The sequence below is a fragment of the Mesoplodon mirus genome (genome assembly GCF_964341445.2).
Source record: "Mesoplodon mirus genome assembly, chromosome: 19".
Classification (NCBI taxonomy): Eukaryota; Metazoa; Chordata; class Mammalia; order Artiodactyla; family Ziphiidae; genus Mesoplodon; species Mesoplodon mirus.
In genome coordinates this window covers 49,764,593-49,786,555 of record NC_138995.1, presented here as the reverse complement: position 1 = coordinate 49,786,555, position 21,963 = coordinate 49,764,593, and the positions used below count along the sequence as shown (strand labels likewise).

General features: G+C 53.3%; 4 protein-coding genes across 8 annotated transcripts; 1 reads left to right on the top strand and 3 right to left on the bottom strand.

Annotated features, from left to right (window-relative positions):
- Nucleotides 1-437: 437 nt before the first annotated feature.
- On the bottom strand, nt 438-10,434 carry PROSER3 (proline and serine rich 3). The gene is given in 13 exon segments (XM_082606067.1): nt 438-542; nt 545-624; nt 780-861; nt 962-1,937; nt 2,053-2,228; nt 6,474-6,616; nt 6,717-6,799; nt 7,460-7,560; nt 7,667-7,794; nt 8,772-8,974; nt 9,197-9,366; nt 9,736-9,838; nt 10,252-10,434. Coding segments are annotated over 11 exon segments (2,022 nt in total). The 5' UTR covers nt 9,203-9,366; nt 9,736-9,838; nt 10,252-10,434; the 3' UTR covers nt 438-498.
- Nucleotides 10,435-11,310: 876 nt separating this feature from the next.
- HSPB6 (heat shock protein family B (small) member 6) lies at nt 11,311-14,028 on the top strand. Of its 2 annotated transcripts, none has more exons than XM_082605993.1 (3): nt 11,311-11,682; nt 12,677-12,832; nt 12,911-14,028. In XM_082605993.1, the coding sequence occupies exons 1-3, from the start codon at nt 11,485-11,487 to the stop codon at nt 13,100-13,102; spliced, it is 546 nt and encodes a 181-aa protein (XP_082462119.1). In that variant the 5' UTR covers nt 11,311-11,484; the 3' UTR covers nt 13,103-14,028. The 2 variants fall into 2 exon arrangements, with proteins under 2 accessions (XP_082462119.1, XP_082462120.1); XM_082605994.1 differs by having other exon boundaries at nt 11,326-11,682; nt 12,677-12,799.
- Nucleotides 14,029-14,084: 56 nt separating this feature from the next.
- On the bottom strand, nt 14,085-19,049 carry LIN37 (lin-37 DREAM MuvB core complex component). 2 transcript variants are annotated; one of them, XM_082605991.1, is made up of 9 exons: nt 18,820-19,049; nt 16,181-16,256; nt 15,969-16,019; nt 15,621-15,650; nt 15,454-15,539; nt 15,202-15,368; nt 14,456-14,596; nt 14,294-14,367; nt 14,085-14,207 (listed from the first exon to the last, which is right to left on the bottom strand). In XM_082605991.1, the coding sequence occupies exons 1-9, from the start codon at nt 18,851-18,853 to the stop codon at nt 14,126-14,128; spliced, it is 741 nt and encodes a 246-aa protein (XP_082462117.1). In that variant the 5' UTR covers nt 18,854-19,049; the 3' UTR covers nt 14,085-14,125. The 2 variants fall into 2 exon arrangements, with proteins under 2 accessions (XP_082462117.1, XP_082462118.1); XM_082605992.1 differs by lacking the exons at nt 15,621-15,650; nt 15,969-16,019.
- A 1,497-nt stretch (nt 19,050-20,546) lies between these two features.
- PSENEN (presenilin enhancer, gamma-secretase subunit) lies at nt 20,547-21,922 on the bottom strand. Of its 3 annotated transcripts, none has more exons than XM_082605884.1 (4): nt 21,822-21,922; nt 21,533-21,650; nt 21,002-21,106; nt 20,547-20,744 (listed from the first exon to the last, which is right to left on the bottom strand). In XM_082605884.1, the coding sequence occupies exons 2-4, from the start codon at nt 21,591-21,593 to the stop codon at nt 20,656-20,658; spliced, it is 255 nt and encodes an 84-aa protein (XP_082462010.1). In that variant the 5' UTR covers nt 21,594-21,650; nt 21,822-21,922; the 3' UTR covers nt 20,547-20,655. The 3 variants fall into 3 exon arrangements, with proteins under 3 accessions (XP_082462010.1, XP_082462009.1, XP_082462011.1); XM_082605883.1 differs by having other exon boundaries at nt 20,547-20,815; nt 21,822-21,921; XM_082605885.1 differs by having other exon boundaries at nt 20,547-20,815; nt 21,533-21,688; nt 21,822-21,905.
- Between the last annotated feature and the right edge of the window lie 41 nt (nt 21,923-21,963).

Sequence of the window (21,963 nt, the reverse complement as noted above, 5' to 3'; positions counted from 1 at the left end):
AGAGGTGAGGAGAGCGCTGGGGTGCTGGAAGCCAGGAAAAGAAGTGCTTCAAGGAGGGGGTGGGGATCAGAGCACCAAATGCTGCAGCTGGCTCAAGCAGGATGTGGACTGAGGCCTGACCATTGTCCAACACTCTGATGACTCTACAAGCTTCATACCCAGAGGACAGTTCCTTTGGTCTCATCTGAGACAGGAGGATACACTCCTGAGTTGAAGGTCAGATAAGGTGAGTCCCAGTCTTGCCCGGAACCCCTCTCCTGCCCTCATAGAGGATGAAACCAGAAGAGGCTTTGCTTCAGTGGTCAGAAACTAGGGTGAGGTGGGGCAGGGCAGAGCTAGGGTGTGTGTGGGGGGGGGGGGAGGCGGGGCATGGGAGCTATTTCCCTAAATTAGCATGACCCTTGGCCTTTCCAAAACAACTTCTCAGAGACAACCAGTAACCTGAAAAAGAAATTTATTAGGAAAAATAGAATCTGTACAATTCAAAGTCGTCTGGCCTCAAGAGAGGCTCCTTCCCTCCTCAGCCGCATCCCTGGGGACCCGGGAGGCGACCTGGCTGGAGGAGACCAAGACCCTGGGTCTTCAGTGCGGCCCAGCAGACGGGATATCTGGGCATCCACATTCCTGGAAAAAGGACAGGTGAGCAGAGGCTGAGGTTTTGCTCAGGATTGGGGTCTGGGGCTGTGTATGTTCTGGGAAAGGGTCTCAGGAGAAGTGGGTACCAAACGGCGGTCTCAGAGGATTCAGGGGCCGGGTGTCTTAACTCCTCGCATGGTCACCTTTTCTGCCGCCGCAGCTCCGCCCTTTGAACCCTTAGCACCTGCAGTATAGGGTCATCCTGGAACTCGCTGCCGTCGGAGTCTGGGGGAAAAAGAGCAAGATTCAGGAGGCCGGACTCGTAGCGTGCTGGACCGCCATTCAGATCCAGGCAGCCACGAGCGTCGGTGCACCATCAGCTCACCTTCCGCAGCCTGCAGAAGTCTGGCAGCCTGGGAGAGGACGTCCTCTGAGGGGGCGTGGCCATCAGCGGATGAGGGCGTGACCACACCTTCAAGAGCCCCCTCCTTGAACGGACGGGTCGGGGCCTTAACACAAGTGGCCGCCTCCTCAGCTGGAGGGGGCCGGACCTTGGGCGGCTTACCCCCGACTTCAGCCAAGAAAGTGTCTTTGTCCTTCCTAGGCACCGATCCCACTAGGGGGAGCATGGCCTTGGCGTTCCGGGACTCGGCCTTAGACCGACCCTGCGGGGTCTCTGCCTGGGGACACCGTGATTCAGATGAAGGGGCCGTGATCTCTGAACGAGAGGACAGAGTCTCGGTTCGAGGGCGTGTGGCCTTGACTTTCTGAGATTCAGCCTCGGGTGGAGGCGGGCCCTCTTGGCGAGGGGGCGTGTCCTCCAGGCTGTCCGGAAACAGCCGAGCCGCCACTACTTGGCCTAGCGCGCCTCTGAGCTGCGGGCCAGGGCCCTCGTCCGCTGCCGTGATTCGCCCAGCAGACTCCCGGCGTTGGGCTCTACTTCTTCGAGGCTTGGAGCTCTGCCCCTCGAGCTCGGCTGGGCTGCATGGTGCAGGGGTGGGCGGGCCCTGGGGGGCGGCAGGGGGCGCGGGAGTGGAGGCAGAGGGCGCAGTGGTTGAGGCTGGAGGCGCAGGAGTGGAGGCTGGGGGCGCTGGGGGGGAGGCGGCGGCCGTGGGAGGGATGGCCCCAAGAGATACCCAGGGACCGGGCTGCGGGGCCCAGAAGAATCCATGGGGACTGGGGCCCCAAAAGATATGTGGAGAGAACCCTGGGGGAATAGGAGGCTTCTCCAAGCGGAAGGCTTCCCGGGGACCAGGTGGAGCCACACTGCCCCAAAGTGGGATGCAGTTAGGCTGGGTTCCCAGGGAACCAAGGGTCTCCGCAGGGGCAGGAGAGGTCTGTAGACAGATGGGGATAGGGACCTGAGAGGGAGAGAAAGGGTAGAGGGTCCTCAGTCCTCCTCAGCCTCCTTCTTCCTCCAATTTCCCTTAGGATCCCCGCTCCAGCCCCCTCAGTCTCCTCCCTCCCCCATCTCACCGTAGGGGTGAGGGCAGGGGTCTGGGGCAGCACCCAGGTTCCATCACCCTGGCTTCCTCGAGCCTGTTCAAGCTTCCGCCGCTGCCGCCACTGGTACAGAATGTCATCCTCTGGCTGCAGGGGTGCCCGGGAGGAGACTGGGGATGGAGTAGGGATGGGGGCAGGTGCTGGGGTTCCTGTGGAGTAAGTAGAGGGAAGAGGGGTAAGGCAGGGCCTGGGGGGATGAGCAAGGACAGCCTAGCAGACACCCTTCGACTGTACCAGAAGGTTATTCAGACGGGCTCTCCAGATAATGTACCAAGTCCCCTGCAGATTGGGAAGTGGGGAAAGGGGCAGAATCAGAGAAGAGAGCCCTCATGGGCTTCTCAACTTGTCATCATTCAATTCTTCATTCATCAACAAATATTTATTGAGCTCTTACTATTTGCCAGGCACTGTTCTGGACGTGGTGGTTACAGCAGTGACCAAGGCGGATCCTCCAGAATCTGCCCACTTCTCCCCACTTTACTTCCCTCACCTGCCAACCTCAAAGCAACTTCCTCCCTGGTTTCCCTTCTTCCTATCCTCCCAAACTGTCCCCACCCGCAGCCAGAGGGAGCCTGTGAACACCTGAGTCAGATCAGGGTCCTCCTGGGTTAGAATCTTCCCCGGGAGGCACCTCTTTCCTGGTAAAAAGCAAAAGTCTTTGCATTTATGGTTTCCTCTGCCTGGAAGGCTCTTCGTTCATGTAACCACAGGGTTGACTCTAAGTCTTTCCAATATTTGCCCAGGTATCACCTTCTTAGTGAAGCCTTCCCTGGCTACCCTATTCAAAACTGCAACAACCCCAGCCCTACCACTCTCCATCCTCTTTCCTGTTCCATTTTTCTCCTTATCACTTATCACCTTCTAACTAAAGATCATACTTCTTTGCTTACTTATTGTTCATCTCTCCCTCCACAATGCCAACTACACAAGGGCCTTCTAACTACTAAATATCATACTTCTCTGCTTATTTATTGTTCATCTCTCCCTCCACAATGCCAGCTACACAAGGACAGCAATTTTTGTCTATCTGGCCATTATCATATCCTCAGTGTCAAGAACAGGACCTAGTGTCAGTATTTGTGGCATAAATGCAAAATGAACTGTTTACTGTGTTCCATCCCAGTGCCCAGCCCTGTGCTGGGAATACAGCAGTGACTAAAGGCAGGGCCACTGGCTGTCCTCGGTCCTGTGGGGCAAAGAGACACCATTCCCTATCACCCAGAGCATCATTTTGTCCGTTACGATTAGTATGGCTACCATTATCTCTCAGAAGCCCCACCTACTAATGCTGCACAGAGAGGGGGGGCGGGGTGCATCATGTGGGACCTCTTCTTCTCTCCCTTCTATATACTGTGATTCTACTTCCAGACCTGGCCACTTCCCTCTACTTTGCTCCTCAGGCTCTGGCCCAACCCAAACCACCAGAGTCTGTCTCTCACCAGATGTTGATAGCAGCCATAGGGAGCCAATAAAGATCCCATGCCCTCCTTGCTCAGAACTCTCGCGTGGCTCCCCGGTAGATTATGACCAAATGCCTCACATGCCTACATAGCCCATGGAATCCGACCCCCGCCAATCTCTTCCACCTTATCCCACACTACTCTTACTCCTGGCTCTTGCCTTTCCTAGTTCATTGTCTGCACCGTGTTCCCTCCGACCTCAGGTCCTTTGTGCAGGCTAGAGGGCTATTGTCCCCACCTGCATCATTCAGGTCTCCACTTAGATAGCACCTCTTCCAGGAAGGCCTTCTCTGACATCCCAGCATCGCAATTCTCTCCTGCATGGCCCTCATTTCTGCTTATATTTCACATTTGTTTGTGGAGTTATGTAGCTATCCTCTGCCCCACACTCACTATCCTGTGAGGACCATGAAGGTGGGACCATGTATGGTTGGTTCACTAAGGAATCCCCAATCCTGCTCACAGGCTTCATACACAACAGATATTCAATGTTTGTTCTGTGAAATAATGAATACATTTAATCTGCAAAACAACTCATGAAGTAGGTAGTAGTTTTATCCCCATTTTACAGATGAGGAAACTGAGGCTCAAGGAGGAGAAGTGAATAAAAAGAGAAGGAGCAAAGAATCAGACGGGAGTGCTTGGGCAGGATCACACAACATGCACAAACACCACTCTGTTCTCTCTGCTTGCCTGTCCCCACTCACGGGAGTCCTGTGAGACATGGAGAGCATCTGTCCTGTGCACCACTGCATCCCAGGACCTGGACACAGAGTAACGGTAACAACGATGACCGTAACAGTAACCCAGGTCCTTAATCCAATCTCTGAAATCTTGGGGGCAGAAATTTGAGAGTTCAACTGTGTGCATGTTTTAGCAAAGTTACATGGTATGTACAGTGTTGACAGGGGTCTGGGTCAGTCACCAGACTCAAACACATTGGTATTTAGTTGAACAATATGAAATTGCCATTATTCAACCATTTTTCACTTACAGACAAAAGTTTCATATAGTTCAATGTTATATATCCATAGAAAGAAGAACGAATATTTACCCCCTGACTTCAGACTATACTACAAAGCTACAGTAATCAAAACAGAACAGTACTGGCACAAAAACAGACAAGTAGGTCAATGGAATAGAACAGAGAGCCCAGAGGTAAACCCACATACTTATGGTCAATTAATCTACAACAAAGGAAGCAAGAATATACAATGGGGAAAAGACAGTTTCTTCAATAAGTGGTGCTGGGAAAACTGGACAGCTACATGTAAAAGAATGAGATTAGAATATATTCTCCCACTACATACAAAAAGAAACTCAAAATGGATTAAAGACCTAAACGTAAGACCTGAAGCTATAAAACCCCTACAAGAAAACACAGGCATGGAACACTCTTTGACACAAATCATAGCAAAATTTTTGTAGATCTGTCTCCTAACGCAAAGGAAACAAAAGCAAAAATAAATGAATGGGACCTAATTAAACTTAAAAGGTTTTGTACAGCAAAGGAAACCATCAACAAAACAAAAAGACAACCTACTGAATGGGAGAAAATATTTGCAAACAGTACGACTGATAAGGGATTAATGACCAAAATATATTAACAGCTTATACAACTCAACATCAAAAAACAAACAACCTGATTAAAAAAGATGGGCAGAAGACCTGAATAGACATTTTTCCAAAGAAGACATACAGAAGGCCAACAGGCACATTCAAAGATGCTCAACATTGCTACTCATCAGAGAAATGGAAATCAAAATCACAGTGAGATATCACCTCATACCTGTCAGAATGGCTATCATCGAAAAGACCACAAATAACAAATGTTGGTGAAGATGTAGAGACAAGGGAACCCCTGTACACTGTTTATAGGAATGTAAACTGGTGCAGCCACTGTGGAAAACAATACGATGGTTCCTCAAAAAACTAAAAATAGAACTACCATATGATCCAGCAATTCTACTCCTGGGTCTATAGCTGAAGAAAATGAAAACAGTAATTCAAAAAGATACATGCACCCCAATGTTCATAGCAGCATTATTTACAATAGCCAACATATGGAAGCAACCTAAGTGTGTCCATCAACAGACAAATGGATAAAGATGTGGTGTATATATACAATGGAATCCTCCTCATCCATTAAAAAGAATGAAATTCTACCATTTGCAACAACATGGATGGACCTGGAAGGTATTATGCTTAGTTAAATAAGTCAGACAGTGAAAGGTGAATACCATATGTTATCACTTATATGTAGAATTGAAAGAATAAAATAAATGAATGAATATAACAAAGCAGAAACTGACTCACAGATATAGGGAACAAACTAGTGGTTACCAGTGGGGAGAGGGAAGCAGAGGAGGGGCAGGATAGGGACAGGGGCTAAGAGGTACAAACTACTATGTGTAAAATAAATAAGCTACAAAGAAATATTGTGGAGCACAGGGAATATAGCCAATATTTTATAATAACTTTAAATGGAGTATAATCTCTAAAAATTTTGAATTACTATGTCGTACACCTGAAACTAATATAATATTGTAAATCAACTATACCTCCATAAAATAAGATAGATATATGAATATTCTTCGTATTGTTTACATCAACTTTTGCTGGCAAATCAGCTGTGGTGCCAAATTTGCAAAAAGCCTTCTGATTTTGGGGCTTCGTGTTCAGAACTGCAGACAGGATGCAGAGAGAGAACATGCATAGTCCTGATAGCTACTGTTAACAGAGTCGTGCTAGGTGTTCCATGTATTCACCCACTCATTTAATCCTCACAACACCCGTAGCAGAGGAGTACAATTATTTCCCCTGTTTTACAGCTGGGGAAACAAGGCCCAGAGAGGCCCAAGGTCACAGAGCTGGTAAATCGAAAGGCTGGGCTTTGCAACCAGACTGCCCTCATCCTTGCCTCTCAGAACCTACCTTGTGCCTTGGGGTCAGAGCCCTTGCTGGAGTCAGAAGTGAAGGTCATGGAGAAGGGAGAGAGGCCATCAGAGCTGACGGGGAATGAGGAGATGCCGGCATCGCTGGGGCTGAGGGAGGAGGAGGAAGAGATGGAGGCCTTGCTGTAGGGAGAGGCAGAAGTGAGGCAACGGGGGTCTCAGAGGCAGTGGCCCGAGCCTGGAGGGGAAGGAGTGGGGAGGGTGATGGGGGCGGGGGAGGCACCTGCGTTTGAGCAGCTTGGCAGCTCTGCTTTGCAGGCTCAGTGTCTCCAAGTCCAGCAGGGATGAGTTCCACGTGTTGAGGCTCTGTGAGGTGAGAGGGGTCAGAGGCCAGTCCCCATCCCAAAGGCTACTGGGAAAGGGGCTCGGGACAGAGGGCCTGGATGCAGGTCTACATTCCACCTGGCGCCCTCACATGCTGGCTTAGAATCTGCTCTTCTTCCTCAGGAAAGAGAGACCAGGTTTTCCTCTGTGGATCCATATCTCTCAGTGCAGTCATTGTTATAGAAGGGTTGACCCTGCCTTCCTGATCAGGCCTGGCTAGTCATAATGTTCTGTCCTCTGATTCACAGTGATTGGCTCAAAGATGAGCGAATGAGAGTAAGCCCTGGGGTTTAGGATGGAGCTATTGGAAAAGGCTTCTCTTTCCACTGGAGTGATCAAGTACATTAGAAGCCTAGAGTAAACGGGGCCATCTTAGCTATTTTGAGGGGAAAGCCTACCTGAGATTGAGCCAAACAGAGAGGAACAGGGAGCCATGAGAGTCAAGTTCCTCCCAATATGGTTCAAACACCTGGATTCAGCTATGCCTGAAAGCAGCTACCTTTGGATTTCTTGATTGCATTAGCCAGCAAGACCTTCCTTTTTTGTTTACACTTCCTTGAATTGGGGGTTGACTCTAATTCTATCCCAGGGCTGGTGCTGCCAGTTCAGGCACGTAGGGGAAGGAGTGGATGGGGATGTCACCTGCTTTATTTCCTGAAGGGGGGCCATAGTCTGTGATGCACTGGCCAGCTTGGCACGAGTCGGGACTGCTGTGTTGGGTCTTCCTTCTGGTTCATTGGCTCCTGTTGAGAAGCTCCAATTGATTTGGGGGGGCCAGGAGGAGTGGCTGCTGGGGGTATAGCTCAGGAGAGGTTATAGGCCAGGAGTAGATGAGACTGAAGCAGGTACCTGCTGCAAGTTGACTGCTGGGGTCTGGTGATTCAGGCCACAGCCACCAAAAGTCAGCTGGCGTTGGGCCCGCAGACTCGCGTTCCTCTCGGCTTGTGGGCTGAGCCTGTCGGAACCGGTTTATGTACCTGTGAGCATCAGAGAATTACAAGGTGGGTGGGATGAGGAGAGCCTAATACTTAATAATAACCATAATAATCACAATAGCCAATTTTTACCTAGCTCCATAGCAGCACTTGGGAGTTGGCCCTCAACATCAGTTCTCCTTTCTTATAGAGTAATGCAGTTTTGTTTTGTTTTGTTTTTTTTTGCCACTCTGTGCGGCATGTGGGATCTTAGTTCCCCAACCAGGGATTGAACCTGTGGCCCCTGCATTGGGAGTGCGGAGTCTTAACCACTGGACCGCCAGGGAAGTCCCCCAGTAATGCAGTATTATATAAGATGATATAATCTGGGGCACATAGCCACTCTTCTATAAATACATTTATCAGGTGCCCTTGTAGCTTTATGGCCATGTAACTCTGTTCTTGACCAACAGGTATGAGGAGGTGTGATTCTGGAATATGGATGTGGCTGGGAGCCATTATGAGCCATGAAGGAAAGGGTAACAGACTAGGGAAGTGAGAGCGACAAGAGAGAAGGAAACTATGTCTCTGGCGCCTCAATTAGGGGCTGCCATATCAGGCCTGGTTGCTTCTGTCTGGACTATTAGGTGAGGAAGAAATAAGTACTCTCTTGTTTAAGCCACAATTAATTTGGGACTCTGTGTTATAGCAGCTGAACTTGGATCCTACAAATCCAAGTGCTCACTATGTGACAGGCATTGTTATAGATGCTGTACGGACAGTGACTCATTGAAAATTTAAAACAGCCCTAGAGTATACATGCTATTAATATCCCCAATTTACAGATGAGGAAACTGAGGCCAGGATCATATACAGAGTTGGTGACAAAGCTTGGATTTGAACCTCGCTCCAGATCGCTTGCTAACGTGCATGAAGCGTGGTCCTAAAAGTGCGGATCTGGCTGTGATGATTATTATGGGATGTCTGCCCCCTCCCACTGATCCAAACGCTTCTTTTCCCCCAGGGCTACTGTTACTTACTTGGCCACCACAGAGTCCCCGCTGTCAGTCACGGTGAGTGGTGGAGAGGCTCCCATCTGTCCCTCAGTGGTGCTGGGTGGGGAAGGGGTCCCTGAGCTGGATGGCCAGGACTCCTCAAACAGCTCAGGGGATTTGCGACCTGTGGCCAGAGCCCTGGGAGCTTCTGGGAGCCTGGATCTCTGGGACTTGGATGAGTTCAGGGTCTAAGATAGGGGAAGCGAGGAGAAGAAAAAGTGAGGCCATGGGGTTATCCCTGTAGGGTAACGAAGACACATACGAAGTCTCAGTCCGGAGGGGAGGAAACACATCCCACGATTGCAACAACTCAAAGTGATTGGGGCTGTGATGCAGGATTTAGGTGGTAGAGGACAGGATAAGGGTAGGGCCATAGGGAAAAGAGGAGGGACTGTCTTTTGATCTCTCACCCCCATCTCTCATCATGTCTTCCTTCCCTCTAGTCGTCACTCCCTTGCTACTGGGCTGGAACACAGCACTCTCTGTTGGGTGTCCTCACCTTGGGGTGCCAGGTCAGTAGTGGCTTCGACCCAGGGGGCCGTCCCCAAAAGTACTGTCGTGGGTGGAGAAAACTGGCAAGCTGCAAGAGGAGAGGGGGGTTGGCAGGCAGAGCAAGGTCACTGCAGCCCTGCTGGGAGGCTGTATGTGGGTGGAGTGAATGGGAGAATGGTAAGAGGGCAGAACCACACTACGATTCCCATGGATTCCTGGAAGAGATGGACTATAATTCCCATGAAGCACCACTGCACACTCAAGATAATGATACCGGAGGCACGATTCCCACCAGCCCTTGGAGCAGTCTCAAAAGAGAAGAACCCAGGAACTGTTGGTTGGTGGTTCTTAACCGTGGATCCAGTCTAGGAGGAGTCTTTTAAAACTACAGATGCGTGATCCTCACCCCAGACCAAAAGAATCAGAATATCAGGAAGGGGGCTGGGCATCTACATACATCTTCTTCGCAGTGTCCCAGGTGATTCTGAAGTGGAGCTCACGTTAAGGGCCAAGGCTAAACCTTATCACTGTACATTTCCCATAAGTCCTTGGGACACTATCTGAGGAGAAAGGGGTAGATGGATTACAATCCCTATAGTCACTGGGCTCCGCCTAAGCAAGAAAGGTCAAAAATAACACCCATGGGAGTCTGGGGACAAATTCAAAATTAAGAATCTTAATTCCCAAGATGCCCCTGAGAATTGCGAGGTTAGAGGAGGAAAAAAAAAAAAAAAAAAAAAAAAAAAAGCCCTCGGGGCCACTTAGCAGAACGTAAGACGCTATGGAAACCCCGGGATGGTGAAGTCCAAGGCGGGAGCCGCTTAAGGCTGTGGAGCATCTTGGGAGTTGTAGTTCCAGTGCGGTTGAGAACGAGAGACTCCGCACCCTAGAAAACCTGATCCTAGGCTGCGTTGCTCTCACCCTTGGTCCTCCGCAGCCCTCTTGTGATCCCCGGAAGAGGGATCGGTCTCACCTGCAGTCCATCCCGCAGCTACCTCGCCGATTCCGCCTGCTCTTCTCGGTCACCGGACTCACTCGGAGCGCATCTTTGTCGCTTAGCAATGTCCTATCAGCCCCGCCCCTCTCTGGGACTGCAGGCGCGGGAAGAGAGCGGCCTCCAAGGCGACGAATGATAGGAAAATAAAAGTAATTGGACGGTGGCCAAAGGGAGGTGTCTCACAATTGGTTGGCTGTAACGTGAATAAGAGAGCATGTTTAATTGGAGAACCGTAGCGAGCTGCTGTAATTGGCAAGTCCATGGACCAATGGAAAGGAGCTGAGGCTGGGCTCGCGGTTAGGAGGGGTTCCAATGTACTCTCGCTTTCCTGTACTCGTGTATGCTGGCCACGCCCCCTCTGGCTGCGTATAGCTCATCCAGATTTCAGTCGAACTACGGTTTTTCCCGTTGCAGGGGCAATAAGGGCGCCTATGCCCTTTCTAACCGCCGTCCCTCCATCAGTCCAGCAGCCTACCAGTCCCACCCGGTCATCTAACCACTTCCGTCTTGCTCCAGGAGCAGCTGGTTGCGCCAAATGCCAGGCCTGGGCTCCTGGCCGAGGTGGCTGGATCAAAATGAGCTATTTTGGGCCCCGGCGCGCTGCCCCAGGGGGGCCAGCCTGGACTGTTCTTGCCCGCACCCCCTGGCCGCTGCTCACCTGGCAGACCCCGCTGCCCTGTGCACCCGAGGCTGAGTCAGACGCACAGAATTAGGCCCGGCTTGCCGGGGGGCTGGGACCAGGGCCCTGCTGAGATGGAAATAGGGTCTGTTCTGTGTCCTCCTGACAGCCTGGCCCAGCTACCGCATTCCCTGTACCCAGGAATCTGCTCCTAAGACCGCCATCTGCGTCATCCTCAGAGCGCCTTCGGGGCGGGGGTGGATTAAAGGGACTGGGAATTCTTTGGTGGGTTTCTCAGGCCGTGGGTCCCAAACGCCACGCTTGCACCCCACTCTGGCAAGGCTCCGCCTCCTCAGCTTTAGTTTTCCTTTCGGAAAATTGGGGAATGATACCTCCCTGGCATTCAGCAGGCGCTTAATAAATGGCCAAGTCATTGTTGGGCTGTCTAAATAAGGCTCTATTAATGGCCGGCTCTGGCCGCAGTCCCAACGTCCCCGGGCGGCCCGCCGAGGGGCGGACACAGAGCGTACTATAAAGCAGCGGCGGCACCCGCTGGGGCACTGCGGAGCCTAGGGCGGCGGCGGAGCACGATGGAGATCCCGGTGCCTGTGCAGCCGTCTTGGCTGCGCCGCGCCTCGGCCCCGTTACCCGGGCTTTCGGCACCCGGGCGCCTCTTCGACCAGCGCTTCGGCGAGGGGCTGCTGGAGGCCGAGCTGGCTGCGCTCTGCCCCGCCGCGCTGGCCCCCTACTACTTGCGCGCACCCAGCGTGGCGCTGCCTACCGCCCAGGTGCCAGGCCTGGGGGAGGGGCGGTAATCCGTCTACTTCCAAGGCTGGGGTCCCCGGTCACCCTGAGGGGGGTGAAGGAATGTCCCTTGACTTTGAGCGGGCCAGAGTCCGGCCCCTCAGAGGGGCTTCCGGAGTTCCCTGAGTATGGATTCTCGGAGGTCAGATTACTGAAAGGGGTGGGAGGTCCCCGTCAGTCTGAGGAGGGTCTCAGCTCCGAGAGGAGTGTAAGGGCTGGGTCACTAATTGGGTGGGGGCGGTCACTCTGAGGGAAGTCTTGGTGATTCTGAAGGAGGCTGGGGACCCAGGGAATCTGGGGAAAACGGGGAGCCCAGTCATTCTGAAGGGCGTGGGGCTCCCAGTGCCTCCCGAGGGGAGGGAATATTTTGTTATTCTTGAGGAAGAGAGTTTGGAGACTGTGGTGACAGTATGTCTCCTGGAGAGGTAGAGGGGAGGGAGGGTCCTGTGACTTGAGAAAGGGGGGTCTGGCCACTCAGAAGTGGGAGAGGAGTACTGGTAACTACTGAGGGCTCAAGCAATCCCGTGACTCGAGTGGGAGGGTAGAAAGTGGACTCTGGAGACTGGGGGAGGAGGCATCTTGGCGATTTCTGGCGTGGGTGGTGCAGTAAGGGCCCCTGGGGCTCTGAGGGGAAGGGGGCTGAGCAGCCAGTGTTCAGAAGGACACGCTGACTACGGCATTGCTGACACTGGGGGAGAGGGCAGGCCTTACCCCGTGAGGACGGAGGTCCCTGACCTTGCAGGGTAAGGGGGCCTCATCACTCTGGATGAGAGGGGAATCCTAGTGGCTACAAGGGGAGGGACGATCCCAGTTATTCTGGGAGAAGAGGTCCTCGGTGGCTACGTGTAGGAAAGGGGACGCCCCAGTTCCAGAGGCCAGGAACAGCTGCAGCACCGGAACCAACGGAGAACCAAGGGGAGGGGCCTTTCTGGGTCCCCGGAGCCTCGCCCCGCTCGATGACTATCGGGCTGTGCGCAGGTATCGACCGACCCTGGGCATTTCTCGGTGCTGCTGGATGTGAAGCACTTCTCACCGGAGGAAATCGCCGTCAAGGTGGTTGGCGACCACGTGGAGGTGCACGCGCGCCACGAGGAGCGCCCGGTGAGCCCGCTGGCGGGGGCGGGGCCAGAACAAGTACGCGGGATCCGCAGGCCGGAGGGGCGGGGCATCTACAGGGAATGGGCCGAGCCCCTCAAGCCTCTTTCCCTCCAGGATGAGCACGGATACATCGCGCGCGAGTTTCACCGCCGCTACCGCTTGCCGCCTGGCGTGGACCCTGCGGCCGTGACGTCCGCGCTGTCCCCTGAGGGCGTCCTTTCCATCCAGGCCGCACCTGCTCCGGCCCAGGCTCCACTGCCGTCGCCGCCGGCGGCTGCCGCCAAGCAGGAGCCAGAGCACGCTTGAACCCTGGAAGCCGCCTGAGGCCCCTCCACCGCACTTTTAAAGCCGACCTGACTCCGCCCAGCCAGATATCCCGAGCGCGCCAAGACTACCCGCCCACCCAATCTGGGATCTGCCTTGAACCTTCCAACCTAGACTCAGCCTTGATAACCTAGACCTTTCCACTGACACTCCCTCTCTCACACACTCTCCTGTTTTCAAACCTCCCGACACCTCTCTGGCTTCCAGACCCTACAAGCACAATCTCTCAGCCTACAGTCTCCCATCCCCACTGACCCTGCTTGGCATAGAACCCCACTCCAAACTCCCTATTTCCTTCTGACTTCTCTAGGAAAACATCTCCACACCCCGTTTCAATCCCCCCCACCCAAGATTATGGTGTAGACAGACCTGCCCCCACCCTAGGCCTAGGCCAATCAAGCATAAGCCCCCGCTTCCCCTCAAATGTCCCAGACTGCACAGACCTCCCACCCTGGACCTTCCTGGCCTGGTCCCCAAGACTCTGGGTCCTTCCCCTCATTCCAACCAGATACTCCACTTCTCCTCACTCTCTCCCCCCAACCCATCTTCTAACTTGAAACCTCAGCCAGCCACCCCCAGACTCTTGAACCCCTTTTCTGACCCCCACCCTTGTACACCTATTCTAGGCCAACCAGGACCCTCAACCTCACACTGTACAGATACCCACCCCATCTCCTCAGACTCTGCACGGATGTCCTAGGCCCCTATGCCCAGCTCTAACCAGAACACCCCAGTCACTGTCTTGACCCCCAAGTCTCCAACCACATAACCACCTTCCACACCCCTCCCCTTATTCTCCAAGACCCAACCAAGCAGCCATTTTCTTTGATTCCCCACAATCTTTCTCTCGCCTCAAATTCCCTGATGCCCCGTCTCCTCACTCCCCCAATAAATGTGCTAGAGCTGTGCCAACTGCTTTATGTCTGATCCGGGAAGGATGGGCTGGAGAAAGCAGAGGCCAGTGTGGAGGAGGGGAATGTTTATTGGGGTGGGGACAGGGGAACATCACTGTCGCTCGTACATCTCCCGTAGGATCTTCATGCTTTCTGAGTAACGAAGCTGGTTGCGATGGGATGCCTCCTTCCACCTGCAGTTGGGGTGGGGGGAAGGCAGAGGGAGGACTCAACAGTTGGAACACAGGCCACAGGGAACAAGCAGTTGGGGGATGCTCACCTCTGGCGGATGCGTTTCCAGCGCTGCATGTTTTGGTAGATGAGTGTGGAGGGTGAGGGCTCAGGCTCAGAGGGCTGCATGGACAGAGAGGCCAGGCTGGGTGGCCACGCCCGAGCCCCACAACTCCTGCCCCATTGCCCCAGGCCGGCCTTGCACACCCACCTCATCATCAGGGGTACCCTGGGTCTCAGGCTGCAATGGGGATGGAATTCGGGATCTACAGGAATCTCCGGGTGGTCCGGGAGCTGTGGGTGGAGGCAGCTTATACACATCACGACTCTTGCTGTTGGTGACCTCTGAACCCTGAGGATACAGGACCCCACCCAAGCCCAAGAGAGTCAGAGAAGAGGGCCAGGGGCACACATTTCACACCTCCTTCCTTTCCCAGTGACAAAAGACATGAGGGACTCACCAGGGACCTGTACTTAGGAGTCATGTCTGTCTGCTCCAAGGATCCCTGTTTTCTCCTATCCAACCCAGGGATCCCCTCAATTACTCCTGCCCAGCACACAGACCTCCATCTATGGAGACTTCCATTCCCAGCCCAAGGGGTCCCCATCTGCTCCCCTAGGCCAGGTGGCTACACCTGTTTGCACTAAGAACCCCTGCCCAGTCCCCCAGCTCTTGGGAACTCCTGATCTTGGAGGTCACATCTATTTGCCCAGAGGAACCCTGTCCCCTCTCCCTCCCAGACCAGATAGCCACGTCTGTCTGCTCTGGGGCACTCCAACCGCTCCCCTGGCCTAAGGGTTCCTATCTGTGTGCCTCCCAGAGTAACTCCCAGGAGTTACCTGGGAGACACAGAGACCTGTGCTTGTCTATCCCATTAGCCTGGGGGGAAGGTACCTTGTGACTGTCTACCCACTGCCCTCCCTGGCTGCTGGGCAGGGGCCCACCACCCATCCCACCTCCTCATCCTCAGGCAGTGGGGGCAGCGGTGAACTGGGCGAGCGTTCACGCTCGCGCACTGTGGGGCTGTTGCGCATCCAGGCTCGGCAGATCGGGTACAGTGGTGTGTTCTCACTGAACTGAGCCAAGTCCACGCTCCGGTCAAACAGCTTGATCACGTACGAGTCTAGGGTGGTGAGAGTGGGAGGGGTATGAATATCGTCACGTAGACCACCATCACTGCCTGCCCTCCAGGGCCACCGACTACTCACTGGATCGCTGTGGCCCTCCCTCGGCCAGCCCCTCATCCATCTCCCTCCTCTTCTTCCTCCGCTGATGGGGGAATCGGGCAGATGGCCTGTGTGGGGAGGGAGAATTTCAGGACCGGGGTGGGGACTGAGGACCTCTCATCAGCTGGCTGGGGCCCCTGCCACCTTACCGTTTGCCGCTGGCCGTGATGGAGCAATCCCTGTGGGGAGAGGCAGGGCGTCAGCAGGCTTACCCTTGAACAAATGCCTGCTCAAAACCCCCCAAAGGGCACCCTGGGGGTACTGTGATCAAGCTCATATAGATGCCACCAACTCCTCAGGCCTTGTGTTCCCCCCACACCGGGGCTCGAGGTGGCATCATCAGGGGATCTAAGCTTCTGCTGCCCCAGGGCCTTTGTACACGGAGAGTGGTTAGGAGTGTGGTGGAGAAAGCATGGGGCAGGGTGGTCAGGGCTTGGATGAGGAAAGAAGTTATCTACCACAAACCCTCAAACACAGATCCCATCAATAAAACTTACTTGTTGTGGGTGTCTGAGGGGGTCTTCCCAGCTTCCTCATCCAGACGCTCCCTGGTAGCAGAGGAGAACTGTAGGCTCAGGGTTCCAAGGGCCCAGGGTGGGAAGGCACCCAGTGGCCTCATCCATTGGGCCCCTTCCTCCCTAAGCCAGCCTCTGGGGTCCCACCCAGGGCCCCCGAATCCCTATGACCCCATGCTGGGCCAGGTCCCAACCTGTCCATGTGACTCTTCTCCAGCAGACACTGCAGAACAGCATCCAGTTGGTTCCGGGCCTTGGCCATCTCCAACTCTGGGGAAGAGGGTACCAAGCAGGAGTCACTTCCCAGGCCCACCGCAGGTGGGCAGCCACTGGGCCAGGGAAGGGCATGTGTATCCAATCCTTCGGTCGGGCCCAGGCATGCTGGGAGGGTACAGTGGGCAGAGACTACTGAAATGATGAGCAAGAGCTCTGGCTTCCAGGGCTGACGCACATGCTCACGTGTGACCTAAGATGGGTCACCTTACCTCATTGAGCCTGTTTCCTCATCTCGAAAATGGGTCTCTGAATGATACCTACCTGCTAGGACTGTTTTGAGGTTTAAACAAACCTATGTTGTATATGAATCTCTTAGTAGGATGCAATAATAATAAGTAACATATATAGAGTGCTTATTATGTGCCAAGCACTGTTCCAAGCACATCACACATATTAACCCATTGAGTTTTCACAATAACCCTGGCAGGTAAATATGATGTTTATCCCCATTTTACAGATGATGAAACTGAGGCACAGAGATGTTAGGCTACTTGCCCAAAGTCACACAGCTAGGAAATTGCAAGGCTGAGGATTTGCACCCAGGTCATCTGGCTCCACAGCTGAAGTTATAAGGCATGGACTCAAACTGGGTGCAGAATCCAGCCACCAGATGTGCTTTGTTTGGCTGAGGTAGTTGTGTTATTTTAAATCTGAGTTAAATCTGAATAAGATGACTAAATTTAATAATTGGGAGATTTCCTCTCAAATACCCATTTTTGGCTTTTTTTCCCCTAGGAAATGAGATCTGGGCCCACCGTCCTGCATGCCACAGCCCCTGCCTGGCCCTGTCAGACTGTGTGTTTGCCTCTCTTCATCACGGAACATAAGTAGGTGATGATGTTATAAATATTCTCCTCTTACTCTTGTAGGGTGTTCGCTCTTCTCTTCCAACTAGTAGGAGCTCTGACCCAGCGCTCAGAGCCTGGAAGGACACTTGGGGACATGCTTTGCCAGCCCTGAGACTTCCTGAAGAGACCAGGAGACATGACTCAGAGGAGAGACAGGGTGGGGATGCAGGGCTGGGGGCAGCTGAGATTCTAGCAAAGAGCCTTGGTTAGGAGCCAAGGTATGGATCATGCCCACCTCTCCTTCCCTAGTCCTTGCTTCTCTCCTGAACCTCAGATCTTGGGATCCTACGGACTCCTGGTCACTTTCCCCTTGACATCCCCCAGGCTCGTGCCACCTACGGGGTCCCACACTGGCCTCAGTGTCTCTCTAAACTTATCCCCTTTCCTGGACCCCCTTCTCAGGGGTATCCACACTGTCACCCCATCCCTCCCTGGGCCTCAACAAGGTCCCTTCTCTCCCTCCCCCGCCCACCCCACGGCCTGTCCACTTGGTCCCCTGAGTGTCTCTCCCCCCTCCCCCCTCCCTAGTCTGCCCACCCGGGTCCTTTCCCTCCCTCCCCCTGGGCTCCCAGCCTCAGTCTCCCCTTCTAATGAACCCTCCACAAGGTGGCCAGGGGAACCTTCCTAAACCCAAACCTGACCCTGATCCTTCCCTGCTTAGAACCCTCCATGACTCTGCAGTGCCCCCCTGGGGCAGAGTCTGAGTGTTTCAGCCTGGTGTTCACAGGCCTCCATGACCCTGACTACTCCTTCCTCACCACCATCATTTTGTTGTGGTCAGGCCCCCTTCACTTTTCCACCCACGATTTTTGGGGCATTTTTTGGCATCTGGGGGGCCGTCTTGTAAAACTCCCTCCTTGGTTCAAAACCCTCCCTTGGCTCCCCATTTCCCTCAGAGCAAAAGCCAAAGACCTGCCCCCCCACCCTTTGCTCTCATCTCCTCACACTTTCTACGGCACTCACTCTGCTCCAGCCACACTGGTCTCCGTGCTGGCCCTTGAACACTCCGGACAAGGCTTTCACCTCTCCGCTGTTTCAAAGCTATTTCCTTTGTCAGATTTTCTGTTCTCTCACTTATCCTCATCACTCTCTCCCTCACCTTGCCTCACTCCTGATCTCCCTACCTTCTCCTGTTTCGTTTTATTACCACTTATAGCATTTAACATCTCACGTCATTTTACTATTATTTTGTTGTCTGGATCCCATGCCTCTCCCACCACCCTTAACGTGCCAGTCCTGGGTTCCCATCAAGCTTGGCCCCAACCCAAAATGACTTCCTCTCTCTCAGATTCAGTTTCCCCATCTACCACATTTCCCACGTCCTAGGATTATTGGGATACAGTGACTACGAGGATTAAAAGCTTTCCTGTACTTCAGGTGCTCAGCAAATGCTGGACTCATGACCACTGCGAGAAATGGAGAAACGGACAAAAGAGTCCTTCTTTGAGTCACACGGCTCGGGATCCCCATGTCTTAACCGCACCACACCACTGCCTGAGCCACCACCATTCAACCTCAAAGCTATGCTGAACACACACCGGGAGGGTATCAAGGTGGCAGGAATCGCTCGATGCCTGGCAGCGATAGTCAGATGGGCTGCGGGGAGAAGTCGCGTAGTCCGCCTTATCGCGATAATGCTGTCTATAGGGACTCCCACACCCTGATCAGTCCGGTGCTCCCCTACAGGCCCCCGACCTCGGGGTCCTCACCTGATTTCTCCACTTTCACCTTCACCGGGAACATGGTTGGGGTCTGGGGTCTGGCTAGCTGGGTCAGAGAAGCCCAAAAGAGCCTACGGTCACAAGTCAAGGCCGGAGGCAGACGGGGAGAAGTCAAAGGTAAGCTTCGTGTGTGGGCAGTCCTCCGCCCTGAGCAGTGTCCGGCCGCGACGGCCGCGGAGGCCGCCGCCGCCGCCTCCAGTTCCCCTTCTGTGGGCGGGCCCTTCGGCAGTCCCTTGTTTCCATTAGTCAATGCAACCGTCAATCTCGTACCCTGGCCAATTCACAGCTGCCGCTGTCTGTTCCCAGCTCTAAGTCCCACCTTTCTGGGTCCAGGTTTCCGGAAACAAACCAATGATATCCCAGGGCGCTTCCTGGGCGGTGTAGTTCTAGCTCCCGAGACTCAGCCGAAGTAAGGGCGCCTGCGCCGCGCGAGGCACGGTGGGAGACCAAGGATCAGAGCGTCGCGAGGTTGCTTGGCACTTACAGTATTAGAAGCTTTGAGTAACACCAATTTCGCTATTGAACAGGAGTTATTTAACCGTGGGAGTCTCTCTTGGTCCCTAAGAGGAAAACAATTCTGGGGTTAGGCTGGGTTCCCTCTTAACTAAGCATTCACTAGGTGCCAGCTACCTGTTAAACTCTTTTCAGGTGCAGCCTCATTCACTTAGCAAATATTAAGTACCCTGAGCCACGTACTCTTCTAGGTACTGGAGACACCGCAGTGAACAAAATGGACAAAAATCCTTGCCCTAATGAGCTTATATTTTAGAGGATGGAAGACGAACAATAAACAAGTAGAGCATTTAAAATGAAATGTAAGAGGAGAAAGGATATAGCCTGAAAGAGACACAGGGAGTGTGGTGGCCCGAGCGCGGGTTGGAAAAGAATTTCCAGACACAAGGCAGAATGTAAGAAAGAGTTTATTAAAGAGAAGGGTCGCTGCAACTACAGCGGGCCAACATCCTGGTAGCCAGGGAAAGTCAACCCCCTTTGTGGGCTAGCAGCCAACTTTTATAGCCTCAAGACAAAAATCCTGTGGGCAGGATGGCATTAGGTGATTGGTCAGGAAGCTACAAGGTTACTACATGGTGAATATTTTACCTAATATGGAGTCGGAGGGGCTGTCCGGTTTAGATTTGGAGAGCCCGTGGCAACAGTTGCTATGGGGGCTTGGTTAATTCCAGAGTTTTTGTCCCGTGTCCTTGATGTACGGTGTCCTTGATGTAGGGCTCCACAGGGGGTGCCAAGGCGGGGATTGAAATTTTAAATAGGAGAGTCAAGGAAACCTTCTCTAATGAATCTCTTGAATACATGTCTATTGCTGCAGACGATCTCCTTCAGAAAATGAGGAACTTCCATTTACCACATGTGCCTTGGCATAGATAAATTCTAGGGGGTAGCATTGTGATCCACACTTCTGATAAGAATAATGAGGTCGAGCGGGGAAGTAATGTTTTCAAATTCACATACTACCTGTACAGGATAACAGTCCCTAGTAATGGAAGTATTATTCCTTCTTTGGTTCCAGATCTGTACAATAGGGTTCCCAAGCAAGAAAGTTCCTATTCTTGATGGGTTATGAGTAGTATACAGTGAACTAATGCACATAATGTATGAAGCACTAAGCCTAGCACAAAGTAAGCAATCAATAAATGTTTCGGAATATTAATAATCATTTTATGTTTCAACCTCCAAAAGATCCCAGGAAATCAATATTGAGAATTAGGGTCCTTTATTAGGGGATGTCAGCAGAGAACACAGGAGACAGGAACAAGTCTTAGGGGCTTGAGAGTGGGCTTGGAGGCGAGGGGCCCATCCTGGTCCTCAGGCCTGTGCAGAAGTTGTCAGGGGGTACCCAGGGGTATGGTGAAGGAGAGGTAGTCCCCAAGGGCGCCCCAACGTGGCCGGTAGATCTGGAAGATAGTGATCCAAGTGGTGAGTACAATCACCCAGAAGAGGAAGCCCACAGCTGAGCGCCAGACATCTGTAAGAGGGAACAGGAGGGGAAAGGTTGGCCACCACCTGCTCTCTGGTCTCCCCGAGACCGGCCCTCTCTTCTCTTCCACAGAGTCCCAGAATTCTGGAACCTCCATTGTCCCTTCCCACCAAGGCTCCCACAGTCCCCCTCCCCACACCCGATGGCCTCCCTTCACCTGTGCCCTGGACTCACAGCCTTTGATTTGGCTCTGTTCCGTGTATGCCGGGACAAGGAAGGCCTCTCGGAAGAACCAGAAGATGTTGACCAACCAGAGAAAAGGCAGGAAAGCAAACCCACCTAAAGAGAAGAAAATAAACTGGGACTTAAGGCAATGAGGATCCTCCCAACACCCACGTAGATGACCAATTTGGAAGGTCCTCTCCCATACCCAAATTCAAATGGAGATCTCTGCTATCAGGGATTCAAGAATCCTGACTCCTCCCCGGGATCCAGGAATCTGAGTCCTCAACCATCTTTTTGGCAGGACCAGGAGTCCAGGCCCCCAGGCCCCCAACTCCCCTCCTCTCTTGGGACCCAGAAATTGAGGCCCCAGTCTCCTCCTTCCGCAGGACCCAGGCCCTTCCTCTCTTGGGACCCAGGAGTCGGCGTCCCCAGCCACTTCATCCTCTAGACCCAAGAATCCAGGGCCCCAGACCCTCTTCCCCCAGGCGCCCTCGTCCCGTCCCCTCTCTTCTCCGGGGACCCTAAGATATCAGCCCTTACCCAGGTAGTACTTCCGGCACAGGTTCAACTTCTCCTCGTTGGACACCCGCTCCAAGTTCATAGTTGCGCTGGGGCCGGGTCTTCCGAGGGTCTTCAGGGCAAGACCCAAGCCCTGACCCTAAGTGACAGATGCAAGGATCACAAACAACCACGCCCCTATTACGACAAAAGGGAGAGAAATTGAAGGGTGGGTTTTCTGAAAGAAGGGTACCCCCGCCCCCACCAGCAAGCTGACTGGGTCGAGACGCTCTTTATGTTTATTGGGGTAAGGAGACGACCCCTAACTCACCAGTGGAGTCTTACTTCCTCCGGTTTGGACCCCTTTGCCACTTTCAACTACGGACTTTTGCGCGAGATGCCGCAAGTGTCTCTGGACCTTGTAGTCTTTTTGGTCAGGCAACGCTGCACGCATGCGCTTTCAGGAAACTCCA